This window comes from Notolepis coatsorum, assembly GCF_963971535.1.
Source record: "Notolepis coatsorum genome assembly, chromosome: 8".
Taxonomy (NCBI): Eukaryota; Metazoa; Chordata; class Actinopteri; order Aulopiformes; family Paralepididae; genus Notolepis; species Notolepis coatsorum.
The window spans coordinates 60,120,909-60,148,118 of NC_140172.1; the positions used below are offsets into that span (position 1 = coordinate 60,120,909).

The following is a 27,210-nucleotide window of genomic DNA, read 5'->3' on the forward strand; positions in this document are numbered from 1 at the left end:
TAATAGTGATTATTTATTAAGTTTTGCCATAATCATATATTTTTCCATAATCAGGTAGCTGAACAACATTGGTAAAAAAAAATCTATTCTATGAATCATTTTCGGCCTTTCGGCCAACTGTTTCCTATTTTCGGTATCGGTTTCGGCCAAGAATTTCCCATTCGGTGCATCCCTAATAGGATCCCATTACATATTATACGGACGGAAAACAAGGACAGTTTCAAAAAGAAACTTAAAGGAGCCATAATCTGTTTACTTTGTGTTTTCTTTTTCTTTTTAAAGGTATGGTGAAATTCATGTTTTAGTAACATTGATGAGCATTCTGAAAGAAATTCTTAAAAAGATTCACTTTTAAAAACAATCTTAAATTGTATGTAACACTGTAAAGTATTTTGTTTTGTTTTTTTGTTTTCCGTTTCTTTGCTTGCATGTAATTTTAGCCATCTTAATTGTTAGTTTCATTGTGTATCGAGTACTGACTTATAATAATTCTGTTTTGCAATTGTTACAAAGGGTCAGATTAAACCGAATATATATATTTATTGCCTGAGATCCCATGTATAATATTTGCATATCGTTTGATATCCCCTGTATATTCCTTGTACAATATATACGGAATATCCCTTTACCTGGTAGCAGGACAGACCATAATATTCGTTCTCCTATTGGAAGCGATCCCCCGGCGCCACTGCCTTACCCCCTCGAGCTGACTTCAAAGGTACCGACGAGATATGTCTGTACATGCCCAGCTTCTGCCCACTAATACGGCTACCGAAAGCAGAATGGCACTATTTGTCCACGGTACATATAAATAGGGCGCAAGAAATGTAGAACTTCCCTTGCAGTTCCCCTTTCAGTTCGCCTTCAGTTCAGTCTGGTTCAGTTATCCAAGCAACGTCTCACCCACTACGCAACGTGGGCAGAGCAGGGCCCGCATTGCCCCAAGATAGTCTCGTGTTATCCTAATACGTCTGTTTGTCGTATCGTTCGCTATTTATTAGTAAACCTTCATTACGAGTCAAAGACCACGTGGAGTGAGTAATTGTGCGTCGACATAGAGCACTTATTGCCCGTGCTAATAGTATAGTAACGTCAAGGTCAACCGTGCACTACCGCACCGGAGGATATCTACACCGGAGCAGCAGCACCACGGAGGATTTACACCCCGCCATCAGTGCCACTCTCCGGCAAGGATTATTATTCTTCATTCTTCACTAAGCCGCTGGAAGCAGAGAACCGTCTACACCCACTGCTGTGGGATCCACGTGCCCGTGGGGACATCACTCAAGCCCGTCTCTGTCGCACCAGAGACCCCACGGCTTTCACCTGCAAGGCGCGCAACCTGGGACCAGGCTGCCTATCCCCGCTGACACAGGGGTGACATCGCCTCCTTGAACCCTGGACTTGCATAGAGCTTTGCCCCCCTCTACTGGCTTACAACCGGTAGTACACCCCTATCCCAGAATATCCCTGGATCTAATCCTTAATATTCATTATTGACTCGCATATGCACATTCTATTTGCCTTATAAGCGCAACTAAGTCATGTAATATAATCCCTTTTATGTAATATTGTAAACGAGTATTTTGTGTGGAAAACCGTGTTATTGTGGGAGTGTTCTAATCTAATATACTTATGTACAGTATTGGCCAGGAGTACATAGACGGTAGTGATTTAATGATATCAGTACTTGATTAATACAGTCAGGGAATTGTACCCCTCAGTTACAATTGGTCCTTCGATAGCCGGAGAATAATTAGCGTAATATTAATATAATATTAATATTGACATGGCCGATGACGAACACTCCACAAACGGTTCTCCTAAGCTAGATCGCCCGCAGCGCAGACGACAGCCACCTCCCTACCTAGAGGCATACTCTGTCAGTCCAATACCTAGCTTTAAAGGGAAGTTAAACGCGGAAAAAGTAGAAAGTAAAATTATGTCTGACCTTAACAACCAGGTTACCCCGACCACAGAGGCCCTAGTGGGTGCTAATGTAACTGACCAAGCTCACGGTGGGGACCAGGAGGGAACTGACACGACTTTACCCCCAGACATAGCCCCCGATCAGCTCCGGGAGGAAGACAACCCCAGAGAGACGCGCACCCAGGAGACGGATCTCCTCGGTACGCAACAGGAGAACGGATCTCCAACAAGTACTGCCGGGAGCCGATCGCCCCGAACGGCGTCTTCCCCCAGCGAGGCGGACAAGATGCTGGCGCAAGCACTCATCGCCACCCTGGCAGCCTCCACCGAACGCGATCGACTTCAAGCGCAACAGACGTGCGAGCGCGAACATTACGCAGGTGAGCGAGAGCGCTTCCAGGCGCAACAAAGGAGCGAGGACGACCGAATAAGACTGGAGACCAGACGCCTCCAGACAGAAGAGAACATCGAGCGAAGCCGCGCCGACGTCGCAAATGCACAGCTCCACGCCGCCCATGCCAGCGCCAATGCCCAGCGCGACGTCGCCAACGCACAGCGCGACGCTGCCCAGACCAGCGCCAACGCCCAGCGCGACGTCGCCAACGCACAGCGCGACGCTGCCCAGGCCAGCGCCAATGCGCAGCGCGACGCCGCCAATGCCCAGCGCGAAGCAGCGCGCGACGCAGCCCATGCCCGGCGCGAGGCAGAGCGCGACCGGCTGCAGGCGGAGCTGATGGACAAACTGGTGGCCATGGCGACACCCCCTCACTCCGCACGGAGCTCCCAGAGATCGTCCAGACACGGGTCTAGGACACATTCCCCTAACCGACGAAGCGACCCGGGACCCCGCCAACAGGAGGAGCCTGTCCACGTCTCTGAACCCCCTCCCCAGCCGGTCCATACGAGACCTAGCAACCGGGGTACAGAACCGGACCACGCCGAGAGACTGAACAAAAGACTCCAGGTCCTAGCAGAGGAAGAGGAGGAGGAGGAAGAGGAGTGTCAAGCCGACCAGCAGCAACGTGCTCTGGCCCAGGAGGCCCAGTACAGCCCCGACCCGCAGCGACGTACTCAGGACCAGGAGGTCCAGTACAGCCCAGAAGTCAGCCCCGAGGCCCTGCGCTACAAACCCCCGACTCAACCCACGGGTGAGTTTGACGCACCGTCAGCCCCGAGGAACAGCACCTGGGTACCCGACCTTCGGTACCCACCAAGTACCAGCCCAAGACGACACGCCAGAGGAGACTCGCCTAGGAGGCCTCTCCCCCAACGCTCACCGATGTGCCAGTCATCCATGACATCATACATTGCCACGCCGTCATTTCCCGACTTCGCCTATGAGAGTCGAGCACAGTATACGGAGCTCCGGATGTGCCTAGAGACAATGATGGTGGATGTCGCTGATGAACGCCACAAGTATGCAATATTACTGAAGCACCTGAAAGTACCGCGAGCGCACAATATAGCGCTGGCCTATGCTACCTCTACGACCCCATACACAGCGGCCCTTGCAGCGCTGGACCAGAGATATGGACGTATATGGGATTACGTAATAGAAGAGATAAGGCATATTGACCGCCTACCCCCAGCCACAGACAATCGCTCACTAGACGACCTGTCAATCAAAGTGCAGTCCCTGGTGGGGATGCTGGGAGCGCAACGGGAGAAGGGCAGGCATGAGCTATACGCCAACTCTAACGTTGAGAGGATTTTGGAGAAGCTGCCACCCGCAAGACAAGAGCGTTTTAGGCGGCAGAGAGACTACCGAGATCCCGACGGCCCCGAACCATCCCTCCTTGATCTAGCCGACTTCCTGGCGAGAGAAGTCAGCAGCTTACGACTGGATACATTCGGGCGGAGCACGCCAAGCTCCAGAGAGGGACCCAGGAGAATAAATGATGGAAGAAGATCGGTGACTGTCATGCACCAAGCCGAATCAGTACCGCAGCACTCCAACCACAACACCCCCTCGACGAAAGAGGACCAGTGGAAGATTGAGTGCCAGTACTGTGAGGGAGAACATCGGCTCCATCAGTGCGAAGATTTCAAGAAGCTGACCACGGATGATGTGAGCCAGTGGGTCAAGGACCACCGCCGCTGCTTCCGCTGCGCGCGCAGCCACCTAGCAGCTGAGTGCCGCCTGAAGAAAAAGTGCAGCAGGTGCGGTGGCACCCACCTGGAGGTCCTGCATGACATCAACAGGCATCACCCAGGACAACCGAGTGGGCCCGTCGCGGTACTGTACCATGCCGAGGCGGTGGCACCAGAACCAAAGTTCCACCAGACCGCTCCCTGGTGTCCCGACTGCTACAGCAGACACTGGGAGTCAAGGTGCGACTCGTGCCACATAGAGTCTACGTCACCACCCGAGACAGGAGTGCTCCACATAGACCCCCAGCACAGCGGGACCCCCCGTGTGCTCCTCAAAGTGGTCAGAGTGCTCCTGAGCCACGGGGACAAAGTCATGGACACTTACGCCGTCCTTGATGACGGGTCAGAGAAGACCCTTCTGCTCGCGTCCGCTGCGGCCCAGCTGGGACTGCGGGGGAGCGAGAACCAAATGACGATTCGGACAATAAGAAGAGATTTAAAGACGATAAAGGGCGAGAATGTCTCCTTCACTATCGCAGCAAGCGGGCAGCCAGAGCGACGGTATAGGATTACAAATGCTTTCACCAGCCAAGAAATAGGACTATCACAGTACACCTACCCCATCCCACAGCTGATGGATAAATACGTGCACCTGCGTCAACTACCTATCCCGCTCATAGACGGCGCCACCCCGACCCTGCTGATAGGCTCCGACCATGCAGACCTCATCGTCCCGATAGACCGGGTCCATACCGGAACCCGAGGCTGTCCTGCAGCAGTCGAGACCCGCCTAGGGTGGACACTACAAGGCCCCCTCGCTAAATCTCTCAACCGAACAGCAGCCACTAGCTGCCTCCACTCCAGAGCGACAGAAGAAGACACCGGCCTCTCCCCCGTACAGCAGAGGCTATTGACATTAAGCGAGAGGCCCGTGAGAGAACCGTGGGTACCAGAGGGAGTTCGGAACTCCACCCCCCTCAGCTGCGCTTCAGACGTAGCTGACCTCGAACCCAGCACCCCAAGCGACTCCTTGACGGGGCGGCCGGGACCGGCCCCTCCTCACACGGGGTACAGAGCGAACAAACGAAACAGACGGAGGAGGAGGAGAAAGCACAGCCAAGCACAGATCAAAGCAGTCTCAGGCCCGCTTCCTCCTAAGCCCCCCTTCATCCCGTCCAGTTGTCATGACCATAGCCCAGTCACTATCCCGAGCTGCGTGGCCGGCCGGCCGCGTAAGCAAAGTGACCACTGGTGCCGACGGAAAGGTCAGAGTGGCAGAAGTGCTCGGCCAAGGGCGGATCTACAACCGACCCGTGGCGAGGCTGATAGAGTCGCCAAGGCTCCCCGACTCGCCTAATGACGACCATGACCCCTGACTTTGTGAACTGCCCGACCCCTCACAGACATTGAGTAGTGGACAGTGCGGTTAATCTGTCCCTGCTTAGCTAATTAGGTGGGACTAATTAGGGGGCGGCTGTTACAAAGGGTCAGATTAAACCGAATATATATATTTATTGCCTGAGATCCCATGTATAATATTTGCATATCGTTTGATATCCCCTGTATATTCCTTGTACAATATATACGGAATATCCCTTTACCTGGTAGCAGGACAGACCATAATATTCGTTCTCCTATTGGAAGCGATCCCCCGGCGCCACTGCCTTACCCCCTCGAGCTGACTTCAAAGGTACCGACGAGATATGTCTGTACATGCCCAGCTTCTGCCCACTAATACGGCTACCGAAAGCAGAATGGCACTATTTGTCCACGGTACATATAAATAGGGCGCAAGAAATGTAGAACTTCCCTTGCAGTTCCCCACCCCGACGCCACCCCGACCCTGCTGATAGGCTCCGACCATGCAGACCTCATCGTCCCGATAGACCGGGTCCATACCGGAACCCGAGGCTGTCCTGCAGCAGTCGAGACCCGCCTAGGGTGGACACTACAAGGCCCCCTCGCTAAATCTCTCAACCGAACAGCAGCCACTAGCTGCCTCCACTCCAGAGCGACAGAAGAAGACACCGGCCTCTCCCCCGTACAGCAGAGGCTATTGACATTAAGCGAGAGGCCCGTGAGAGAACCGTGGGTACCAGAGGGAGTTCGGAACTCCACCCCCCTCAGCTGCGCTTCAGACGTAGCTGACCTCGAACCCAGCACCCCAAGCGACTCCTTGACGGGGCGGCCGGGACTGGCCCCTCCTCACACGGGGTACAGAGCGAACAAACGAAACAGACGGAGGAGGAGGAGAAAGCACAGCCAAGCACAGATCAAAGCAGTCTCAGGCCCGCTTCCTCCTAAGCCCCCCTTCATCCCGTCCAGTTGTCATGACCATAGCCCAGTCACTACCCCGAGCTGCGTGGCCGGCCGGCCGCGTAAGCAAAGTGACCACTGGTGCCGACGGAAAGGTCAGAGTGGCAGAAGTGCTCGGCCAAGGGCGGATCTACAACCGACCCGTGGCGAGGCTGATAGAGTCGCCAAGGCTCCCCGACTCGCCTAATGACGACCATGACCCCTGACTTTGTGAACTGCCCGACCCCTCACAGACATTGAGTAGTGGACAGTGCGGTTAATCTGTCCCTGCTTAGCTAATTAGGTGGGACTAATTAGGGGGCGGCTGTTACAAAGGGTCAGATTAAACCGAATATATATATTTATTGCCTGAGATCCCATGTATAATATTTGCATATCGTTTGATATCCCCTGTATATTCCTTGTACAATATATACGGAATATCCCTTTACCTGGTAGCAGGACAGACCATAATATTCGTTCTCCTATTGGAAGCGATCCCCCGGCGCCACTGCCTTACCCCCTCGAGCTGACTTCAAAGGTACCGACGAGATATGTCTGTACATGCCCAGCTTCTGCCCACTAATACGGCTACCGAAAGCAGAATGGCACTATTTGTCCACGGTACATATAAATAGGGCGCAAGAAATGTAGAACTTCCCTTGCAGTTCCCCTTTCAGTTCGCCTTCAGTTCAGTCTGGTTCAGTTATCCAAGCAACGTCTCACCCACTACGCAACGTGGGCAGAGCAGGGCCCGCATTGCCCCAAGATAGTCTCGTGTTATCCTAATACGTCTGTTTGTCGTATCGTTCGCTATTTATTAGTAAACCTTCATTACGAGTCAAAGACCACGTGGAGTGAGTAATTGTGCGTCGACATAGAGCACTTATTGCCCGTGCTAATAGTATAGTAACGTCAAGGTCAACCGTGCACTACCGCACCGGAGGATATCTACACCGGAGCAGCAGCACCACGGAGGATTTACACCCCGCCATCAGTGCCACTCTCCGGCAAGGATTATTATTCTTCACTAAGCCGCTGGAAGCAGAGAACCGTCTACACCCACTGCTGTGGGATCCACGTGCCCGTGGGGACATCACTCAAGCCCGTCTCTGTCGCACCAGAGACCCCACGGCTTTCACCTGCAAGGCGCGCAACCTGGGACCAGGCTGCCTATCCCCGCTGGGGTGACAGGGGTGACATCGCCTCCTTGAACCCTGGACTTGCATAGAGCTTTGCCCCCCTCTACTGGCTTACAACCGGTAGTACACCCCTATCCCAGAATATCCCTGGATCTAATCCTTAATATTCATTATTGACTCGCATATGCACATTCTATTTGCCTTATAAGCGCAACTAAGTCATGTAATATAATCCCTTTTATGTAATAAATATTGTAAACGAGTATTTTGTGTGGAAAACCGTGTTATTGTGGGAGTGTTCTAATCTAATATACTTATGTACAGTATTGGCCAGGAGTACATAGACGGTAGTGATTTAATGATATCAGTACTTGATTAATACAGTCAGGGAATTGTACCCCTCAGTTACACAATAATTGTTTTTGTATGTTTTTTTGTGTGGACCCCAGGAAGACTAGCTGGTTGCCATGGCACCAGCTAATGGGGATCCGTAATAAAATCAAATCAAATATCCATAATCAAAGCCTTATAGTTGTTATTTATAGCGAAAGCTAACTATGCAACCCAATGCAGTCGCGGGTAATTTGTCATTTCAGTGCATAGTTGGAAAGAAACTATAAGAGTGACACATGGAAGAATGGTATGAAGACTGCAACACTGGCCCGTACCTCCATAGCCCATCACAGGTGGCCGAGGCTGGCCAAAGCCCATCGGTCCCTGAGGGGGGAACGGCATACCAGGGGAGAGCAGGCCTGGAGAAGAAGGAATACAAGACCACGTGCTCGGATCAGGACAGACTAATTAAACATCCAAGCACCCTTTGCATCATGGATTTAAATGTATCCAATGGAGTTGTGGACCACTAGTTTCTGAAATTGGCACAATAGTGCATTCTGCAAGGATGGGGTGCACTGGAGGCGTGTAAACATGCCCGTGTGCTGCAATTTGATTGGTCTATGAAGATCTTCCTCGCAATCTAACAAGCTAACTGCCTGTCAATCAAAAACAAAAGTGAAACTGAACACAGATGGAATGAGAGCAAAGAAAACGTAGAAAATTTACTTTGTATGAGGTTATATGAGGTAGGAAATGTATTCAGGTTGTAGACTATAGAACAACAGAGAATTAATTTGGGTGGACAATAAAAGAAAACAAAAGAAACAAAAGAAAACTGGATACCTTTAAGTCAACATAAAAATGTATAAATAAATAAACTCTAATATGAATTATATTAGATGATCATCATACGGCCAGGCCCTGAACCCGATTAGATAAGACAAGTCCCGCCCACCTTGTCCTGGGCCTGGCATGGGTGGTAGTTTAATCTCCGGAAGGGATGGTCTCTTGGCATCCATGAGGAAGTTGTTAAAGAACATCACCTCCTTTTTCACCTCTTCAATCTTGTCCCCATGTTTGTTCAGGATGTGCTTGCGCACAAACTCTCGGCCCTGGAACGTAATTTCAAATGGACATCTTAGCAGCACAATAGTGAATACCTTCTCTAACTAACTTCAATGTTCCTCAATGTCCTTCATACGTTATTTATTTCTGGTACTATTATACTTATGATCCCTGATTAGGGTTGGGGTTTGAGAGCATTTTATTGAATCTAAAATCAGTATTGAATCGGCTTATCAAATCGTAGTTAATGAAATTGGCTACAAAACAGAACCAGCTAAAAGAACCCAACCGTACCCAAAACACCTGTTTTTGTGAGCTCACACCTTGAATTAGGACTGCTTGATTACGGAAAAAATCCTAATCACGATTATTTTGATATCATGATTATTTAACATGATTACTCATTGACTTTGGAAACATCATGCAGTTATTGAACTTAAGGGGAGACACTACAGGTGAATAGGGTAAAATAATTAACTAATAGATATCACAATGAAACTTCCCCAGTTGATTACTTATATTAAGACAAGACTGTTTTGTATTACAAGTTTTCTGAAATTGTATGTTTAAATATGCAAATGAGGCATTATCTACTTAAATATGCACTAATTTGCATATAATTCCAGGACAGAAATCTGAACATTGGATAAAGCCATTTTCAAAATTATAGTTTCATTTTGTTGACAGAGCCAAAGGTTATTACAGAGGGGATTTTGGATATCTCTTTTTATCACTCCATAAATCAGAAAATACTCCATTCAGTCAACTTTTATGGTAAAATTCCATATTTCGCCATGTTTTTAGGAATGAAATGTGATATAAATGAGGGTATGAATGCGATATCAACTGTAAATACCTTCAGAACATAGATATGAATAGAACTGGAAGGTTTGGTGTATGTGAGTGCTACTGCAGTGGAGATTTCTGGCTCAGAGTATGAGGAAAAACTCTTAAAACTCATTTTTGGGAAAACGCCTTCAAAGTTCTGTATTGTAAAATGCCATACTTTTTTTTAAACAGATATTTACAAACACAAAACCTAATCAAACCATTAGTAATAGACAACCTAAACACATGCCTGATAACTGAATAATAACAATAATAATAATAATGATGTTATTGAACTGAACAGAACTACACACAGGCTACAAACAGTGTAGTACAGTGTAGTACCCCCTAATAGGCAAAAAATATTTGAATAGATATCACTATGAAACTTTCCCAGTTTGTTATGTACATATAAACTAAGAAAAAAATATATTGCAAGTTTTCTGAAATTTATGTTTATATATGCAAATGAGGCACTTCCCCATTAAATGTGCACATTTATGGATGCAATAAGGCAAAATGAAGTAAAATAAACAACTAAATGTGTGTTATTGACGTTTTATTGTCACTAGTTTCATAGAAGACATGTTTAGGAAGCAAAATATAACAAAATCTCAAAATCAACCAAAAAAGTATATTTGCCTATTCACCTGCAGTGTCTCGCCTTAAAGAAAAACAATAATAACAACAGTGGATTACCTAAATAGTTTCATCTCGATTATCTTCGACTCCTTCAAATCACTACTCAAATCTCACCTCTGCACCAAATTTATTAATGGCTTTGCTGGACTTCCCTCCTTTACCCAATTGTCCCTCTGATTTCTTCCCCTAGCATGTCCCCTTATTCTGTTACGTGCCTTGGGTTCCCTGAAGGCGCTATATAAATCTTAAGACATTATTATTGTCTTATCATAATCACCCAGCCCCACCTTGAACTTCTTGCCACTGAGCGGGCAAAGCCACTTGTCCTTCGCCAGCTCGCGAGTGTTGGCAGCCACAAACTTCTCCACCTCTAGCTCGGGGTCCTTACGTCCCATCTTTGTAGCGTCGTCCTCGGCCAGGACTTCCTTCAAGCTGAACAAGGGACTCAGTTTCTCCTCCATCGACTTTAGCCACTGGGTCACTGTGGACACAAGACATCATCACCATCCAATCTACCAACTAAATAAACAAGAATGAATATTCTACTGTCAACAGGTAAACAGGAATGAATATTCTACCATCATCAACTAGTATATGTGAATGAATATTCTACCATCAACAAGTAAACATGAATGAATATTCTACCATCAACAAGTAAACAGGAATGAATATTCTACCATCAACAAGTAATTGGAATTAATATTCTACCATCAACAAGTAAATGGCTACTTCCATTTTAAATGGACTGAATATGAAAGTGAATTTATCCCAACCCTGCTTGGTATACAATAAATAAATATAATGAAAGTAAAATGGGACCTTCTCTGTGCGTGATGCGATTGGGAGGGATGGGGCCACGGACGTGCATCATCTCACAGCGATTGGGCATCTCATCCTCACTGGAGTATTCACAGGTGTTGTAGTAGTCGATGGAATGGACAACACGCAGATACAGAAGGAGACGGTCCAACACCTGAAGGAAAAGAAAGACAACAACTTTTAACATGTCCCTTTTATTCTTTAATTGAGACAGTGTTATTTAAAAAATAGATATACATATATGTGACTGTGTCCAGCAGTTTGTGGCCCATGTCACCCTCAGTAATTTTTTTGACTTTTTGAAAATATTTGAAGATATGCTTTAATAATCTTGTTAAACCTCTAGTCTCAGAGCAGAGACAAGACACCTTGTACAGTACCTGCATTTTTAACACCTTGGCAGTCAGGTACTAGGTGTGAACAATAGCTCTTAAGTACACCCCTAACCACTCCCCCACTGGATTAGCCGCCATCCGCCAGTAGCCCTTTTCACACAGACTTCTGTATTATGGATCATAGCTCACGGTAAGACAAGCTTTCTCTAGGCTTTTGAAAATGTAGGGCAGACCTTGTTGGTAACAGGGCAGCCGATAGGAGAGGAACCTCCAAATTGAGAGTCCAGGGCAGCCAACACATGTTTTGCAAAACATTAAATATCTTTGGAACAGTTTGGATAAAGACTCGCTTTTGTATCCGAATCAGGAGATTCTCCCCTCTCCGTCAAAATTGAAAGTGCATCTCTCCGTCTTATTAATTAGACGTAAAATGCGTAGCCCATTATTATACGTTCATGTGCGCGGGTTGGTGATGCGCCCTATGCCGCTATGGGATGTTCCTTACACACAGAAGCTAAGACATTATAACAGCCATATATTCAACTGATTGTTGATTCCGTTAAATAGCCAAGTGCATAGATGCATGTCAACACAAAAGCCATGTGCATGTAGGAGTCGCTGTTTACAACGACCAGATTACCACCCACCGGCTTCCCTCGGTATAAAACGGGAATGTATGGATGAAAAAATTATTTCTTTTTCACATATTGAACGATAGATACTTGATGTCAAATGGGCCATAGTATTGTATCCATAGCTATAATATAGAATATAGTTATAGTTCTACAAACAAGGTGACTCACTCCTATCTTTTAAAGCGTGGCAGTGCTACCACAGGGCCAAGGCTAATAGCTGGCAGTCAATGAGTTAAGTTCATGCATTTCAATGTTTGACTCTTTACAGCAGTGGTCACCAACCTTTTTAAGCCCAAGATCACTTGAAGGCAAAATCTACCTATCTACCGACTTTCTCATATTATTAACATTGACAAACATATTTACAATTAGCATTTTATAAAGTAGAACTGTAATGTGTACTTTCTCAGTCAGTGCTAAGTGCAGTCATCTTATGCAGCATCACTTTTCACATCAAAACAAAAGTAGAACTGTAATGTGGACTTTCTCATATTAACATTGACAAACATATTTACAATTAGCATTTTATAAAGTAGAACTGTAATGTGTACTTTCTCAGTCAGTGCTAAGTGCAGTCATCTTATGCAGCATCACTTTTCACATCAAAACAAAAGTAGAACTGTAATGTGGACCTTCTCCTATTAATTAACATTGCCAAACATATTTACAATTAGCATTTTATAAAGTAGAACTGTAATATGTACTTTCTCAGTCAGTGCTAAGTGCAGTCCTCTTATGCAGCATCACTTTTCACATCAAAACAAACGTAGAACTGTAATGTGGACCTTCTCCTATTAATTAACATTGCCAAACATATTTACAATTAGCATTTTATAAAGTAGAACTGTAATGTGTACTTTCTCAGTCAGTGCTAAGTGCAGTCATCTTATGCAGCATCACTTTTCACATCAAAACAAAAGTAGAACTGTAATGTGGACCTTCTCCTATTAATTAACATTGCCAAACATATTTACAATTAGCATTTTATAAAGTAGAACTGTAATATGTACTTTCTCAGTCAGTGCTAAGTGCAGTCCTCTTATGCAGCATCACTTTTCACATCAAAACAAACGTAGAACTGTAATGTGGACCTTCTCCTATTAATTAACATTGCCAAACATATTTACAATTAGCATTTTATAAAGTAGAACTGTAATGTGTACTTTCTCAGTCAGTGCTAAGTGCAGTCCTCTTATGCAGCATCACTTCTCACATCAAAACAAAATTAGAACTGTAATGTGGACTCTCATATTATTAACATTAGAAAATGCTAATTGTAATATGTTTGTCAAAGTAGAACTGTAATATGTACTTTCTCAGCCAGTGCTAAGTGCAGTAATCTTATGCAGCATCACTTTTCACATCAAAACAAAAGTAGAACTGTAATGTGGACTCTCAGGGAAAGATAAAAAAAAATAAAAAAAAATTTAAATTTTTTTTTCAGGGAAAGATCTACAGGGAAGGTCTCAAAGATCGACCAGTCGATCAAGATCGACGGGTTGGTGACCACTGCTTTACAGACTACTTTTTTGCAGTGAGCATATCTTTTGTAAGTTGCTTTTATAAGTATCTCCCCAAGTTTCAACACAATATGATAGATATGGTACAAGAGTGTGCAATACAATGTATATAGTTTTCTGATCCAGTATACAAATACTTCTCACTAAGTTTGAACACAAATATTGTATGTGGTGTTTCCAGCAGTTTGTAGTCTATTAAAAACCCTAGAAACTTGTTTGTATATACTCTAAATTTTTTACCTCATAAATTTCCAGTTGAGGATATGTGTATGTGTTTATTTGACAATTTCCAAATATCATGAAGTATACATTTTTTCTCAAATTGAGTGATAATTTTTTTGTGTTGAACCAACCTTTTTATTTGTCCATTTCTTTCCTTGCCATTTCTAAACGCTGCTGTAGGTCATCCTCTGAACATAAAATGTTTCACTGATCAATTGAATTAACTTTCACCATCTCTTAACTCATTGACCGCCACGCTGGGAACGGGATATGACTCAGGGCTCTACGCTAACCTTTTTCCCAAGGAGCACACATGCTCCTAAATGAAAAAAATTAAGAGCACACAAAGAAATTTAGGAGCACCCAAAAATATTTAGGAGCATAGTGACAATATTTCCAGTAACAAGAGTTTATTATTTTTTTCAAAAATAAATGTATATTTGTACTACATATATTTGTTTGTATGTGCAGGGATTAAAGCAAAAAAAAATCTCCTGACTGAACTTTTTTCAGGCCAAATCATATTCTTATTTTAACCTCCACTGTATTCTTTTTTTAATAGCGTTAGCGTTTTAAGGGAGCCTATTGTAGAGCCTACTGTCCTGACTGTGACTATAGACCCTACTGTTGTGGTTGTTGTGCCAGGCAAGGAGGCTGTGTGCTGGAGAGCATGAATGCAAGTCTTGTGGCTAGCTTCTGATTGGCGAGCTAGCACCCCTTTATTTAATACACGAGAGCCTCTTCTTGGGACCAAGTAAGGTTTCGTTGATAATCCATAGTACAGTTACCCCCCCCCCCCCCCAACCACCTCCAATGTACAGTCCCCCCACCCCACCTACCCAACCTCCTCCAATGTACAGTTTCTTCGTCAAATGTATATACTCTTTTTTAGACTATTTTTGTATCACAAACAATACTGTATTTGTAAATCTGGTATGTCATAAATGTATAGATGTAGCAGTATTGTCTATCTGTATGTCATGTGTGTCATATATGTTATGAATTGAAAATGGGGGACCCTGATGTAAACAAGACGAAAGTATTTCTCTTGTCTGCATCCCCTTAACACTTTGACTGCCTAAAAACGATTTACAACGTCTTTGCTGGCGATGCTAAAGTTGCCGGGGGACGCTGTACGTCGTCTTTGTATCAATATTTCAAAAATCTGCGATCTGATCCATAATGTCCCTCCGCTGGCCTGAGAACCACCAGCAGGACCCACTGAGCTCTCTGGCGGTTCAGGAGCGCCATCTGGTGGCCGATCGCGCAACCGCTTAACAGGAAGCACAGTGGAGGTTGTGCTAGATGTCCGTATTGCTTCCGGCCACTCGGGATAGGTTCCGGCATTCTAGCTCGTCACTCTACATAGCGATCGATTGCCAATAACTCGATAAACAACATGATTTGGACGTATATACCATTATACAAGCTGGAGATGGACCGGGTAATAATATATCCCATAATGATAAAATTTCTACTCGACGATGATCGCCCAACGGCGCGCGGAGACTGGGGTGAGTTTCAGCGTGTAACGTTACCATCTTCGATACTAACTGCTTTTATCAACATTTGACCCACATTAGATGATTGGTATAACGCTGCCCACGGAATTATAAACGCCCCCTCGCCCATCCGGTCAACATCAGATGACGTGTAGTAACTTCTAGAAGTACGTCTAGTTGGAATTTTTTATATCGCGCTGATTGCCATCAAACTGTATTTCATCATCAATATAATGCATTTGGGGCTATATATCACGTTCTGGAGAAAGTTGCAGAAAGAGATGAAAACATACTTATACATTAGACCATACTTTACTATGAATATGTGAATGAAAAAGTTTAACGTTGCTACACAATGAACAATACATATAGGACTTTGAATGGGCCCTAATAATGGCAATGTAGCAATAGAATTTAAAAAGTTATAGCCCTGCAAAGAAGGGGACTTTCTCCATAGACAAATAGCGCTGGCAATCTATGGTATATCATTAATTTAACCCAAGGCAACCAAAGTGTTAACACTTTGAATGCCCATCACGAATATTCTCGGGTTATCAGCCCGCCGCGGGTTGAATGCCCATCACGAGAATATTCGTTTTTTCTCTTTTTTTTATTCGCTTTTCAGGAACTAGAGACCCATGGCCATCTTGCTACCACGTTTTTGAACGTCTAGACATGCAATTTCGCTCGAATCCGCTAGGTGGCAGTCTATCGCTATGTTTGTAACACATGTATAATGTTAGCAGCCTACCTGCATTATTCTAAGGCTAATAGATCTCTGCTATGATTGGTCGATAGTAAAGATCACGGCCTGCCCACCTGGTATTTAACCTGATCACACGCAGCGAGTCCTCAGAGCGTCTTCGGATATTTGTGAATACAGTTGGTTTATTATTATTGAGAGAGAGAGAAAGAGATAGATAGAGAGAGAGAGATAGATAGAGATTAGCGTTTTGATTTGATTTTGACCATTGATAGTATTGATAGTATTTCATTAGTAGTAGTGATAATATATTTTTTTTTATTTGTAATAATTGTTTTATTTGTAGTCCAGGTAATATTAGTTGCAGTACTGTTAGCAGTACAGCACTTTTAGACAAGTGCTTAGTTGTGTTAGATAGTAGCACTAGTTAGGTTTTTTATAGTCTTTTTTTATAGTACTAGTTTGAGAGTAGGTATTCACGACGATGAGACCAAGAAAGGCAAACTGCCGGACAGATATCTGCAGACCACACTGCCGTTCGTCCAGGCTCCGGTAGCTGCCGCTGGCCCCAGCCGTGAGCCTCCGGCGCCGGTGGCCGCCGGGCCTAGCAGTTCTCCGCCTCCGGTCAGGGCCACGAGGAAGCGGATCGCTAAGACCCAGCACCTATCGTCGCACAGCTCGGATGAGTCCGACGTTGATGTGGATGATCATGACGAGTGGACTCCAGGTAATATCATAATTTCTATTCAATAAATGTTTCCACGTGTGTTTAGTCTGAACGCATTAGTGTTTGCTAGTGTAATTATTATACTTTATACGTGAGGTATGCCGTTAGAACTCGTATGAGCAAATGTTTGTAGATCCATTTCAAGCTAATCTAGGCATGTGTAGCGTATGCATATTATGTGGCTATTGTATATTGGGCCTGTAACTCGGGGTATATACTGCAACGTGAATATAGGCATGTGTAGCGTGTATGCTTTTGGCCCGCACATTGCTATTGTATAGTGGCTCGCACATTCATTGTATGTCAATGTAATGTAACGCGAACGTATGAGCGAATGTTTGTAGATCCGTTTTCAAGCTAATATAGGCATGTATGCTTTTGGATCATGTATATTGGGCATGTGTAGCGTGTATGCTTTTGGCCCGCACAATGCTATTGTATAGTGGCCCGCACATTCATTGTATGTCGATGTAATGTAACGCGAATGTATGAGAGAATGTTTGTAGATCCGTTTAAGCTAATATAGGCATGTATGCTTTTGGATCATGTATATTGGGCATGTGTAGAGTATGCTTTTGGCCCGCACATTGCTATTGTATAGTGGCCCGCACATTCATTGTATGTCAATGTAATGTAACGCGAATGTATGAGCGAATGTTTGTAGATGGCATGGCCATCTTGATGCCATGGATGCTGGCTCAAACGCAACTAACGGTAATTTTTTATTTAAGGCAGATCAGGCAGGGCCCAAGATGGAATTTGGCCACATAATAGGAGATTTTCAGGTAAGCCACAAGTACATTGTGTTCTATTTTGTAAGTAGCATGGGGGATGGGTCTCTCTCTCTCTCTCAAAAATCTGACTTGACTTTTTTTATTGCAGATTCCGACACAGACTGTTGATGAAGGTGCTAAGGCTGATATGGAATCCGACAACGACTCCGATATTGATGTGGCTGCGAGGACGGCGACAAGGCCTTGTACTCCGCAAACGTTAGGTATGTGTAATGTTTCTATATATAGTGTGTAACCATCCTACATTGTATGTAGGATATAACTGTAAATGCATTGTGACAAAGCTGACCGTTCCTTGTTATTTCAGAGAGAGGCCCAGCTTCTGAGGCAGAGGAGGATGAGGATGATGAAGATGTCCCTTCTAAGCAGAGGGGTAAAGTTATGCATCACTATCTCACACCGACTCATTCACTCACACACGTTTCTAAAAGCAGAGCTCCTCGTGGGAGCCATGATGAGTGGATCTCTGGCAATTTCGTGCCAACAGAAATTACCTTCGATGCAGAGCCAGGACCACTCCAAGATGCGGCCACCATCACATCAGACAGCCCCCTTGCCTTTCTGCGTCTGTACCTCACCGACGAACTCATGGGTAACATTGTACAGCAAACTAACTTGTACACCCAACAAACAATGACTCTCATTGATCCCGACCGGGTGAGTAACAGGCTACGAAGGTGGAAGCCTGTCACCGTTGCAGAGCTATGGAAGTTCTTGGGAATACTCTTCCTGATGGGGATCGATCACAAGCCACAACTGTATATGTACTGGTCAACTGTCAAATATTTCTATTGCCGCCATTTTTTTCAAACACCATGTCACGCAACAGATATCAGCTAATTTGGAGGTTCCTACTTTTTAGTGACAACCAGACTATAGACATTGCTGACAAACTTTACAAAGTGCGCCCAGTCCTAGACTACCTCGTGAACCGATTCCAGGAGCTATATCAGCCCAGCCAGAATATTAGCATAGATGAGGGGATGCTGGCCTGGCGTGGACGCCTACAGTTCAGAGTTTACAGCCCCCTGAAGCCCACCAAATATGGTATCAAGTCATATGTGCTCTGTGATTCTCGCACTGGTTACTGCTTTGCACTGCAGCCATATTGTGGGGACTCGGCACACCTCAAGGCAGGGTTCGAAATTAACGGGGGCTTGGGGCAAAATGCCCTCGAAAATTGACCAAATGCCCTCGATAATCAGTTAAGGGGGGCAAAAAAAGCCCCCGACAGTTTACTAATTATATATATAATTATATATATGCTCTACAGTGCGAGCATTTCTTCGTATTTGCCCCTAATAATATGTGTGTGTGCGAACCGGAAAAATCAATTACTTGCAGTGTGCGAGACAGACGAGTGATTGTGAAGATTACAAAACAGCTCCGCTGTTAATAGTTCAGATTGAAACTGGACTGAAATTCAGTTTTTGGGTGGAATGTTTGTTCCAAGGAGGAGGGAGGCGGGGCCCGCTGCGTGTTACAGGGAGATGCTTCCAGGCACTTGAGAGGTGCTGCGAACACAGACAGAGCGCTCTGCTCTCATCAAGCATTACACTGCTATCTTAACGTTAGCAAGCTAAGCATCTGCATAGCGCGACCTGTGTAACGTTAAGTAACTTGTGTTCGGCGGGGAAAGACCGTTCCATTTGTAACACAACTCCAATTTGTAACATCCAAATCCGATCCCGATGCGCATTTCCTTCATTCCACAGCGCTGAGCGCGCAACGTATTTCATTGATCGATCTGGCCAGAGCCTATACTCACAAACGTTGCGTGTGTGGGGTTTTTCATCAATTTGAAACAAGCCTCTTGACTGTTGGAATTAGGGATGTTAAAAATCTAATAATATTATTCAATATTAGACATTCATTGATCCAGAGGCAACCGGTTATTCGTCTGCTATTTGTAGATATATCAAGACAACAACACAACTTGCCCTCAGGGACAATAATATTTAATCTATTTAGATAAGAGTATGTATGTATTATTTACAGATAATTGAAGGTACCTCAAAACATGAAACCAAGCCATGATGTCACACATCGTGTGTGTGTGTGTGTGTGTTACTTGAACAATTGTCACTGTGCTCCTAAATTTCTGTGTGCTCCTAAATTTGTATTTAGATTTTATTTATTAACATTTTATTTAGGAGCACATGTGCTCCTTGGGAAAAAGGTTAGCGTAGAGCCCTATATATGGAGACATTAACATTACGTTATCAAACATAGGGACGAAGACTGTAAAAAAAAGTGTCAACAATGTTTTATAATCTTTATGTTAATTTTCATTATAAAAATGTTGTGCCCCCGAAATACAAAAAAAAGCCCCCGAAAATCAATTAAGGGGGGCAAAAAAAGCCCTTGAAAAAAAATGTTAATTTCTAACCCTGCCTCAAGGACACGGTCATTGGGCTCCTAGGACGTTTGGCATATTTCGGCTACCATTTATATATGGATAATTTATATAATTCGGTGGCCCTGTCTGACATACTCCTACAGTTGAGGACCCACGTCTGCGGTACCTTGAGGAAGCACCGTGGAGAACCGGAGCAGGTAAAGCTGGTAACCAATGCTGACCTGTCGGTGGGCGAGACCATGGCCCTGCACAACAAACGGGTCATGGTTCTCGCCTGGAGAGACAAGAGGATTGTCAAAATGATCAGCAGCTTTCACCAGGGCACTCTAATGGAAACACGCGTCTGGCAGAAAGGTGCAAGTGAGAAGGTAACGGTAATGAAGCCGGACTGCGTGCTTGCATATAATTTGTCGATGAACGGCGTGGACAAATTAGATCAACATATCACGTACTATCCTTTCATTAGGAAGACTGCAAAGTAGGGATGGGAATCGAAAACCGGTTCCGGTTGGGAACCGGTTCCTAATTGGCCGATGCCTGGAACCTTGTGGCTCCCGTGACTTTCGATTCCCTTATCGCTGCCAGGTTTTTCCTAGTTGCGTAATAATGTTAGCGTTAGCATGTAGCCATGGCAGACTCTATTTGATTCATTAAGGGCTCGAAATTGCCTGGGTTTTGGTAATATGCTCCCGCTGTTTGGCTACTTCTATGTGCAGTGAAAACTACTTGAATGCTTTAGAACATAGTCATTGATTTAGTTTAGGGTGAGCTAAAATTAGCCGCGGAGCTATCGCTAGCTAACGTGAGCTAACGCTATTTAATCAAGCTCACAAAGAGATAAACAGCTGACAGCGGATAGTACAGGTACAAATACAATAAAACAGCAGGTGGGGACTGTTGTGTAAACCTTGTACTCTTTAGTTCACATATAATAAGAGCCGGATTGTTTATTTACTAAGTCTCTACTCTGAGTCCGTCAGACAGGAAGTACCATGGTGCAACATACAAATGTGTCCGTGTAGCAACACAAGCCAATACCTACAGGACAGGGGCCCGGGGAGGGAGCTCTGTGTGTCTGTGTGTGTGTGTGTGTGTGTGTGTGAGACAGAAGTCAGAGGAATAACGACTGTTATTCAATAGATTAAATTAGTTTAAGAATAAAAAAATAAATACATTTTAAGAGAATCTCAAATACATTATTTTATTTAAGTGTAGGCTATAGTTAATGTTTTATTTTTTTACAGTTTTTGTATTTTTCTGACATGGTAAATGGCTGCTTTTTTATATAGCGCTTTTATCCAAAGCGCTTTACAATTTGTTCCTTACATTTTACCCAATCACTCACACATTCACACAACGACGGCGCAGGCAACCATGCAAGGTGCCAACCTGCTCATCGGGAGCAGTTAGGGGTTAAGTGTCTTGCTCAAGGACACATCGACACGCTGCCCGGGAGGAGCGGGAATCGAACCGGGAACCTCCGGATTGCCAGACGACTGCTCTACCTCCCGAGCCACTGTCGCCCCTGACATGGGGGCTCAACAATAAATGACAATCAGAAATGTCAAGTTGCATGTTGTTATTCTAACCAGCTTAGTTCTGTTGCATTTCCAATTTATTTATTTAAATTATAAATTGATCAGGTATCGATAAGAGAATCGATAAAGAATCGAATCGATAAGCAGAATCGATAATGGAATCGTATCGATAAAATCCTATCAATTCCCATCCCTACTGCAAAGTGGACCAAGAAGTTCGTAGTCTATTTGATTCAAATAGCCATGGCCAATGCCTATGTTCTGTACAGAGCCAGACAGCCAACAGGACCCTGCAAGACACTCATGAAGTTCCAAATCGGTGTAATCGCTGACTTGTGTGATGAGGCAGATGCAGGTCAGAAAGTGGCCGGTGACTCAGGTGAGGCAGGTGCCGCATGTGAGGAAGATGAGGCAGATGCAGGTGGGGGGTGGGAGGGAGTGTGATCCCAGGGCCCCAAGGCGAGATCCGCAGTGCAGGTTGGATGGCAACATAAAATCACATACTATGCTGAAGTACGCACCCACCCCAAAGAAGAAGCATCCCACGAGAGAGTGCCGGTTATGTAAGCAAAAAGGCACTAGGCGGGAAACCAGATCATACTGCTCAAAGTGTGGAGTCCCCCTACATCAAGAGTGTTTCACACTCTACCACACAAATAAAGAGTATGCTAGCTGAGCATTATCTCTAGCATAATCTCTCTTTGTGTGCTAAGAGTTGAAACACTCTCCATGAAATATATATATATATTATATATATATATATATATATATATATATATATATATATATATATATTAGAGCTGGGCCGGTAACGGCGTTAACGTGCTGCGTTAACGCTATACTAGTATCGCGCGATAATATAATTAACGCATTAATCTTAAAAAAGAAAAAAAAGAAAAAAATTACCTTTATTTACCCAGGGTAGGTTCGCTGAGCACAGATGCTCCTCTTTCAGGAATGCCCTGCTTCACATTCACACAGTTCCATTCACACCTGGGAGCTGCCCAGTACAACCACAGTTGACACCATTGGCCACTGAGCAACTCCACTGGAGCAGTTGATTCAAGCCATGTCACATAGTTCAAGTTTGAAATGATTCTTTCTGTTTTGCTCCTGAGAGTGTGCTAGATACTGTACTGTACTGGTAATATTATTTATTTGTGTTAACTTCTGAATAAAACAACTTATTAAACACAAGTACATCTTATTGAACATTATTTTGAAATTTCATTACCAATTATCATAGCAAAACAGCTTTTTCAAACAGTCTGTAATGCATTTTGGAAACGGGAGATGGGCTCATGGTGTAATGGGCCACCTGGCCTGAGAAACATAAGGAGGAAAGAAAAAGTAAGGACTTACTTCTGGTCATTATTTGGGTAGAACACACATATTTTGAATGCCTTCGGCATTTTTTTTTTTTTCTTTTTTTGAGCCATTGTAATCTAGATTAATCTAGATTAAATCCAGGATTGCAGATAGATTAATCTAGATTAAAAAAATTAATCTATGCCCACCTCTAATATATATATATATATATGGATGGATGCGTACTTCCCCGTAGTATGTGTTATGATATGAGTGTATACATTTAGTCATTTAGCTGACGCTTTTATCCAAAGTGACTTACAAGTTCTGTACGACAAGTCATCAGGAAGGGCACAACTCTATCAGCTGAGTAACAATGTTTGTCTGAGGCGGCCAGACAATGCAGAGAATAGGAGTCTTGAGGGTGTGCAGTATATTGTAGTAGTATAGGGCTGCAACGATTAGTCAACATAATCGACGACATCAATTTTTTTTTTTTTTTTGCACTATCTATCTTTGTGAAAGTGGCTTCTCAGCTCTGGTCCAGCTGAAAACAAAGCAGAGGAACAGATTGGACATTGAGCACGACCTCAGAGTTGCTTTGTCTACCATCACCCCAGACTTTGAGACTCTTGTCAGGAGCAAACAACATCCCCAGTTATCCCATTAGTTCCCTGGGATGTTAAGCTAAGAAGTCTGCTATATATTTTTTTTTGTTATTTAAACACTTCCACTTTAATTTGTATTATTTAATTTATTTATCTTGTTATGAGTGATTGTTGTATTGTTCAAATACATTTTGATTGAAAGTAGCTTAAGATCCAAATTAAAATGTTTCATGAGTCATTATTTTAATTTGCTATGTACAATTTCATGTTATGTTAAGTTACTGTTAACACTTTGAGTGCCACGCCGGGTTTTCCTTTTTACCCCCTTGATGCCACCATCCACTTCAATGTTAACACTTTGATTGCCTAAGGCTAAATTCATGATATACCATAGGTTGCCAGCTCTATTTGTCTATGGAGAAATTCCCCTTCTTTGCAGGGCTATAACTTTTTAAATTCTATTGCTACATTGCCATTATTAGGGCCCATTCAAAGTCCTATATGTATTGTTCATTGTGTAGCAACATTAAACTTTTTCATTCACATATGCATAGTAAAGTATGGTCTAATGTATAAGTATGTTTTCATCTCTTTCTGCAGCTTTCTCCAGAACGTGATATATAGCCCCAAATGCATTATATTGATGATGAAATACAGTTTGATGGCAATCAGCGCGATATAAAAAATTCCAACTAGACGTACTTCTAGAAGTTACTACACGTCATCTGATGTTGACCGGATGGGCGTTTATAATTCCGTGGGCAGCGTTATACCAATCATCTAATGTGGGTCAAATGTTGATAATAGCAGTTAGTATCGAAGACGGTAACGTTACACGCTAAAACTCACCCCAGTCTCCGCGCGCCGTTGGGCGATCATCGTAGAGTAGAAATCTTATCATTATGGGATGTAGATTTACCCGGTCCATCTCCAGCTTGTATAATGGTATATATGTCCAAATCATGTTGTTTATCGAGTTATTGGCAATCGATCACTGTGTATTGTGACGAGCTAGAATGCCGGGACCTATAGCGAGTGCCCGGAAGTAATACGGACGTCCAGCACAACCTCTATGGCGCTTCCTGTTAAGCGATTGCGCCGATCGGCCACCAGATGGCGCTCCTGAACCGCCAGAGAGCTCAGTGGGTCCTCCTGGTGGATCTCAGGCCAGCGGAGGGGACATATGAATCCGATCGCAGATTTTTGAAATATTGATATAAGGACGCTGTAAAGCGTCCTCCGGCAACTTGAGCATGGCCGGCAATGACATGTAAACACGTTTCCTGGCAGCCAAAGTGTTAACGTTAATATCACCTAATCTATGTTTTAAATTATGGCTATGTGTCTAATCTGCCCGTCGCTTATCAAAGACTATTTTCCAGTCAGTGCTGTCAAGGCAGATTGGTTTTTTATGGCTTCATTTCCGTTCTAGAGCATTTAGAAAAGCACCCGTTTTGAGATAAAAAAAACAGTTAATTCTGGACCATTCTATGAAAATCGTCTTTTACTGGAATATTCCACAACGTTGATATTATTCGGCCTATTTATGAATCGTTTTCAAATAAACGCTAGATGATCAATATTATACGTGCACGCAAGCACATTCGGGCCGCGCACGGATAATCGCCGCGTTGATTTCCTCTCGACTTTTACAGTGAAACCGAAAGAGCCCATTTCACAAAACAGCTTATAACTTCATCAAAATTAGTCTGATTATCCTAACACTGATAACATAGATTCCTTACCTGACATCAGATGGTATCCAACTGGTATATTCCAATTCCTGATCACCATTCGAAAAAATCGATAAGTGTATAGATCCACCGTGTGTACAGTGCAGTACATGATTCCGCGGGTCTCAGAGGCTCCAGAATGAACTGTGATAACCCCGGCTGGATCAGTGGACTGGAAAATGTGGAGTACCGGATTTCTTTCCCCATCCATTTTCATTGAGTCCATTCCAAAATCCCTTATGTCATCTGGGAGACGATAGGGGGCGCCTTTTTCCACATATGACCCCGGCGGTGCTCAGGTATACTCGGGTAGGCTCGTGTGATGCAATATGATTTCAGATCGCTAAAAAAAATTAAAAATAAAAAAAAAATCCGAGAAATCTCGTGAGTGGCTTTCAACCACATATTAATAAACCAGAGATATCTCGTGTGTGGCAGTTAAAGTGTTAAGGCAGAGGGATTGGACAACAGGGTGACATTCACAGGTGTGCAGACTTGAGCATGTGAGGTAAAACATGCATTGGAGAAGGAGCCATGCCCACAGGAAGCAGAGATTGAGGGTGTGACAAAAAGAATCGTTAGATTAGTTGACTAATCGAATGACAAAAATAATCGTTAGATTAGTCGACTAATCGAAAAAATAAGACAGATTAGTCGATTACCAAAATAATCGTTAGTTGCAGCCCTATTGTATAGTGTCTTGTAAATAGTGTAAGTATTTCACAATATAGGTATTACTGGTTGTACAGAACAAAGGTGTTGGCATGGATATTATTTGAAACACTATTTATTCTTGGTCCACTTTCAGAGTAGCAATGTTGGTCTCGCTTGTCAATGCCGTTCATCAGTGTCCTGGTGTTAGCTGCTGATCATTTTCACAGAGTACATATGGCTCACTTTACTAACTAACACACTTTACATGTACATATGTGTTCTGATGCACAAACACAATGGTTATCGGCCATTTTGCCAGGTCGAAACTAACATACTTTACATGTAAATATGTGCATCGGCCATTTTGCCAGGTCAAAACTAATGCACTTGAAATGAATACATTTACTGTGAATGTTATAAATGCACATTATCTGCCATTTTGTTAGGTCAAAACTAACATACTTTACATGTAAATATGTGCATCGGCCATTTTGCCAGGTCAAAACTAATGCACTTGAATATATGAATAAATTTAGGGTGAATGTTCTAAATGCACAAACTGAAGGTTATCTACCATTTTGTCAGGTCAAAACTAACATACTTTACATGTAAATATGTGCATCGGCCATTTTGCCAGGTCGAAATGAATGCACTTGAATATATGAATACATTTACTGTGAATGTTCTAAATGCACACATTCAATGGTTATCTGCCATTGCGCTAGGTCAAAACGAATGCACTTTACGTGTGCTGATGCACACACCCAATGGTGCTTTATCTGAAGTGAAGATATCTTTTCCACTTCATACAGAATACATTATTATGCAATGCTTTTTTATAGCATGTGTGCCGAGTATGGGTTGAACACATGGTGCACTTGCTAAATGTAATGCACACAAGCTAATGGTACATGAATGGTTATATATTGTATGTCGTTTTTGCTAATTTATATATTGTGTATATATATATATATATTTTTTTTTTTTATTTTTTTTCAGGTCAAAACGAATGTTCTTTACATGTGTGTTATGAGGCACAAACTCAATGATGTTTTATCTGAAGTAAAGACAATTCTTCCACTTCATCAAGTGTCAAGTGTTTATTATAATGAAATGCTTTTTATAACTTGTGTGTCTTAGATTAGAATATACAGAATACATTATAATGCAATGCAAAAATAAGATAAGATATTCCTTTATTGATCCCCTTGGGGAAATTCAGGCATCATAGCAGCATGGGAAAGGGGGGGGGGGTTACAGGTGTCAGAATACCTGTCGGACGACTACACCATGATACGCAGGTAAATTCATCACAAATAGCTGAGTATGGGTTATATATTGTATACTGTCAAAAAAGTTTGCAAAAAGGTTGTCAAAAATGTTGTTGTTGTAGTTGTTAGGGTAAAATCGTAATTTAGGTAGTTT

The 27,210-nt window shown here is 43.5% G+C and overlaps 1 protein-coding gene across 2 annotated transcripts in view; it reads right to left on the bottom strand.

The window, feature by feature from the left end:
* Window positions 1-27,210, bottom strand: part of srrt (serrate RNA effector molecule homolog (Arabidopsis)) — a 99,818-nt gene that overhangs the window by 8,957 nt on the left and 63,651 nt on the right. For both annotated transcript variants that reach the window (XM_084320654.1, XM_084320655.1), the window contains exons 15-18: window positions 11,148-11,301; window positions 10,616-10,809; window positions 8,749-8,905; window positions 8,126-8,209 (exon numbers count right to left, since the gene is read on the bottom strand). In XM_084320654.1, coding sequence (XP_084176780.1) covers window positions 8,126-8,209; window positions 8,749-8,905; window positions 10,616-10,809; window positions 11,148-11,301 — 589 coding nt within the window. The remainder of the gene's footprint in view (window positions 1-8,125; window positions 8,210-8,748; window positions 8,906-10,615; window positions 10,810-11,147; window positions 11,302-27,210) is intronic.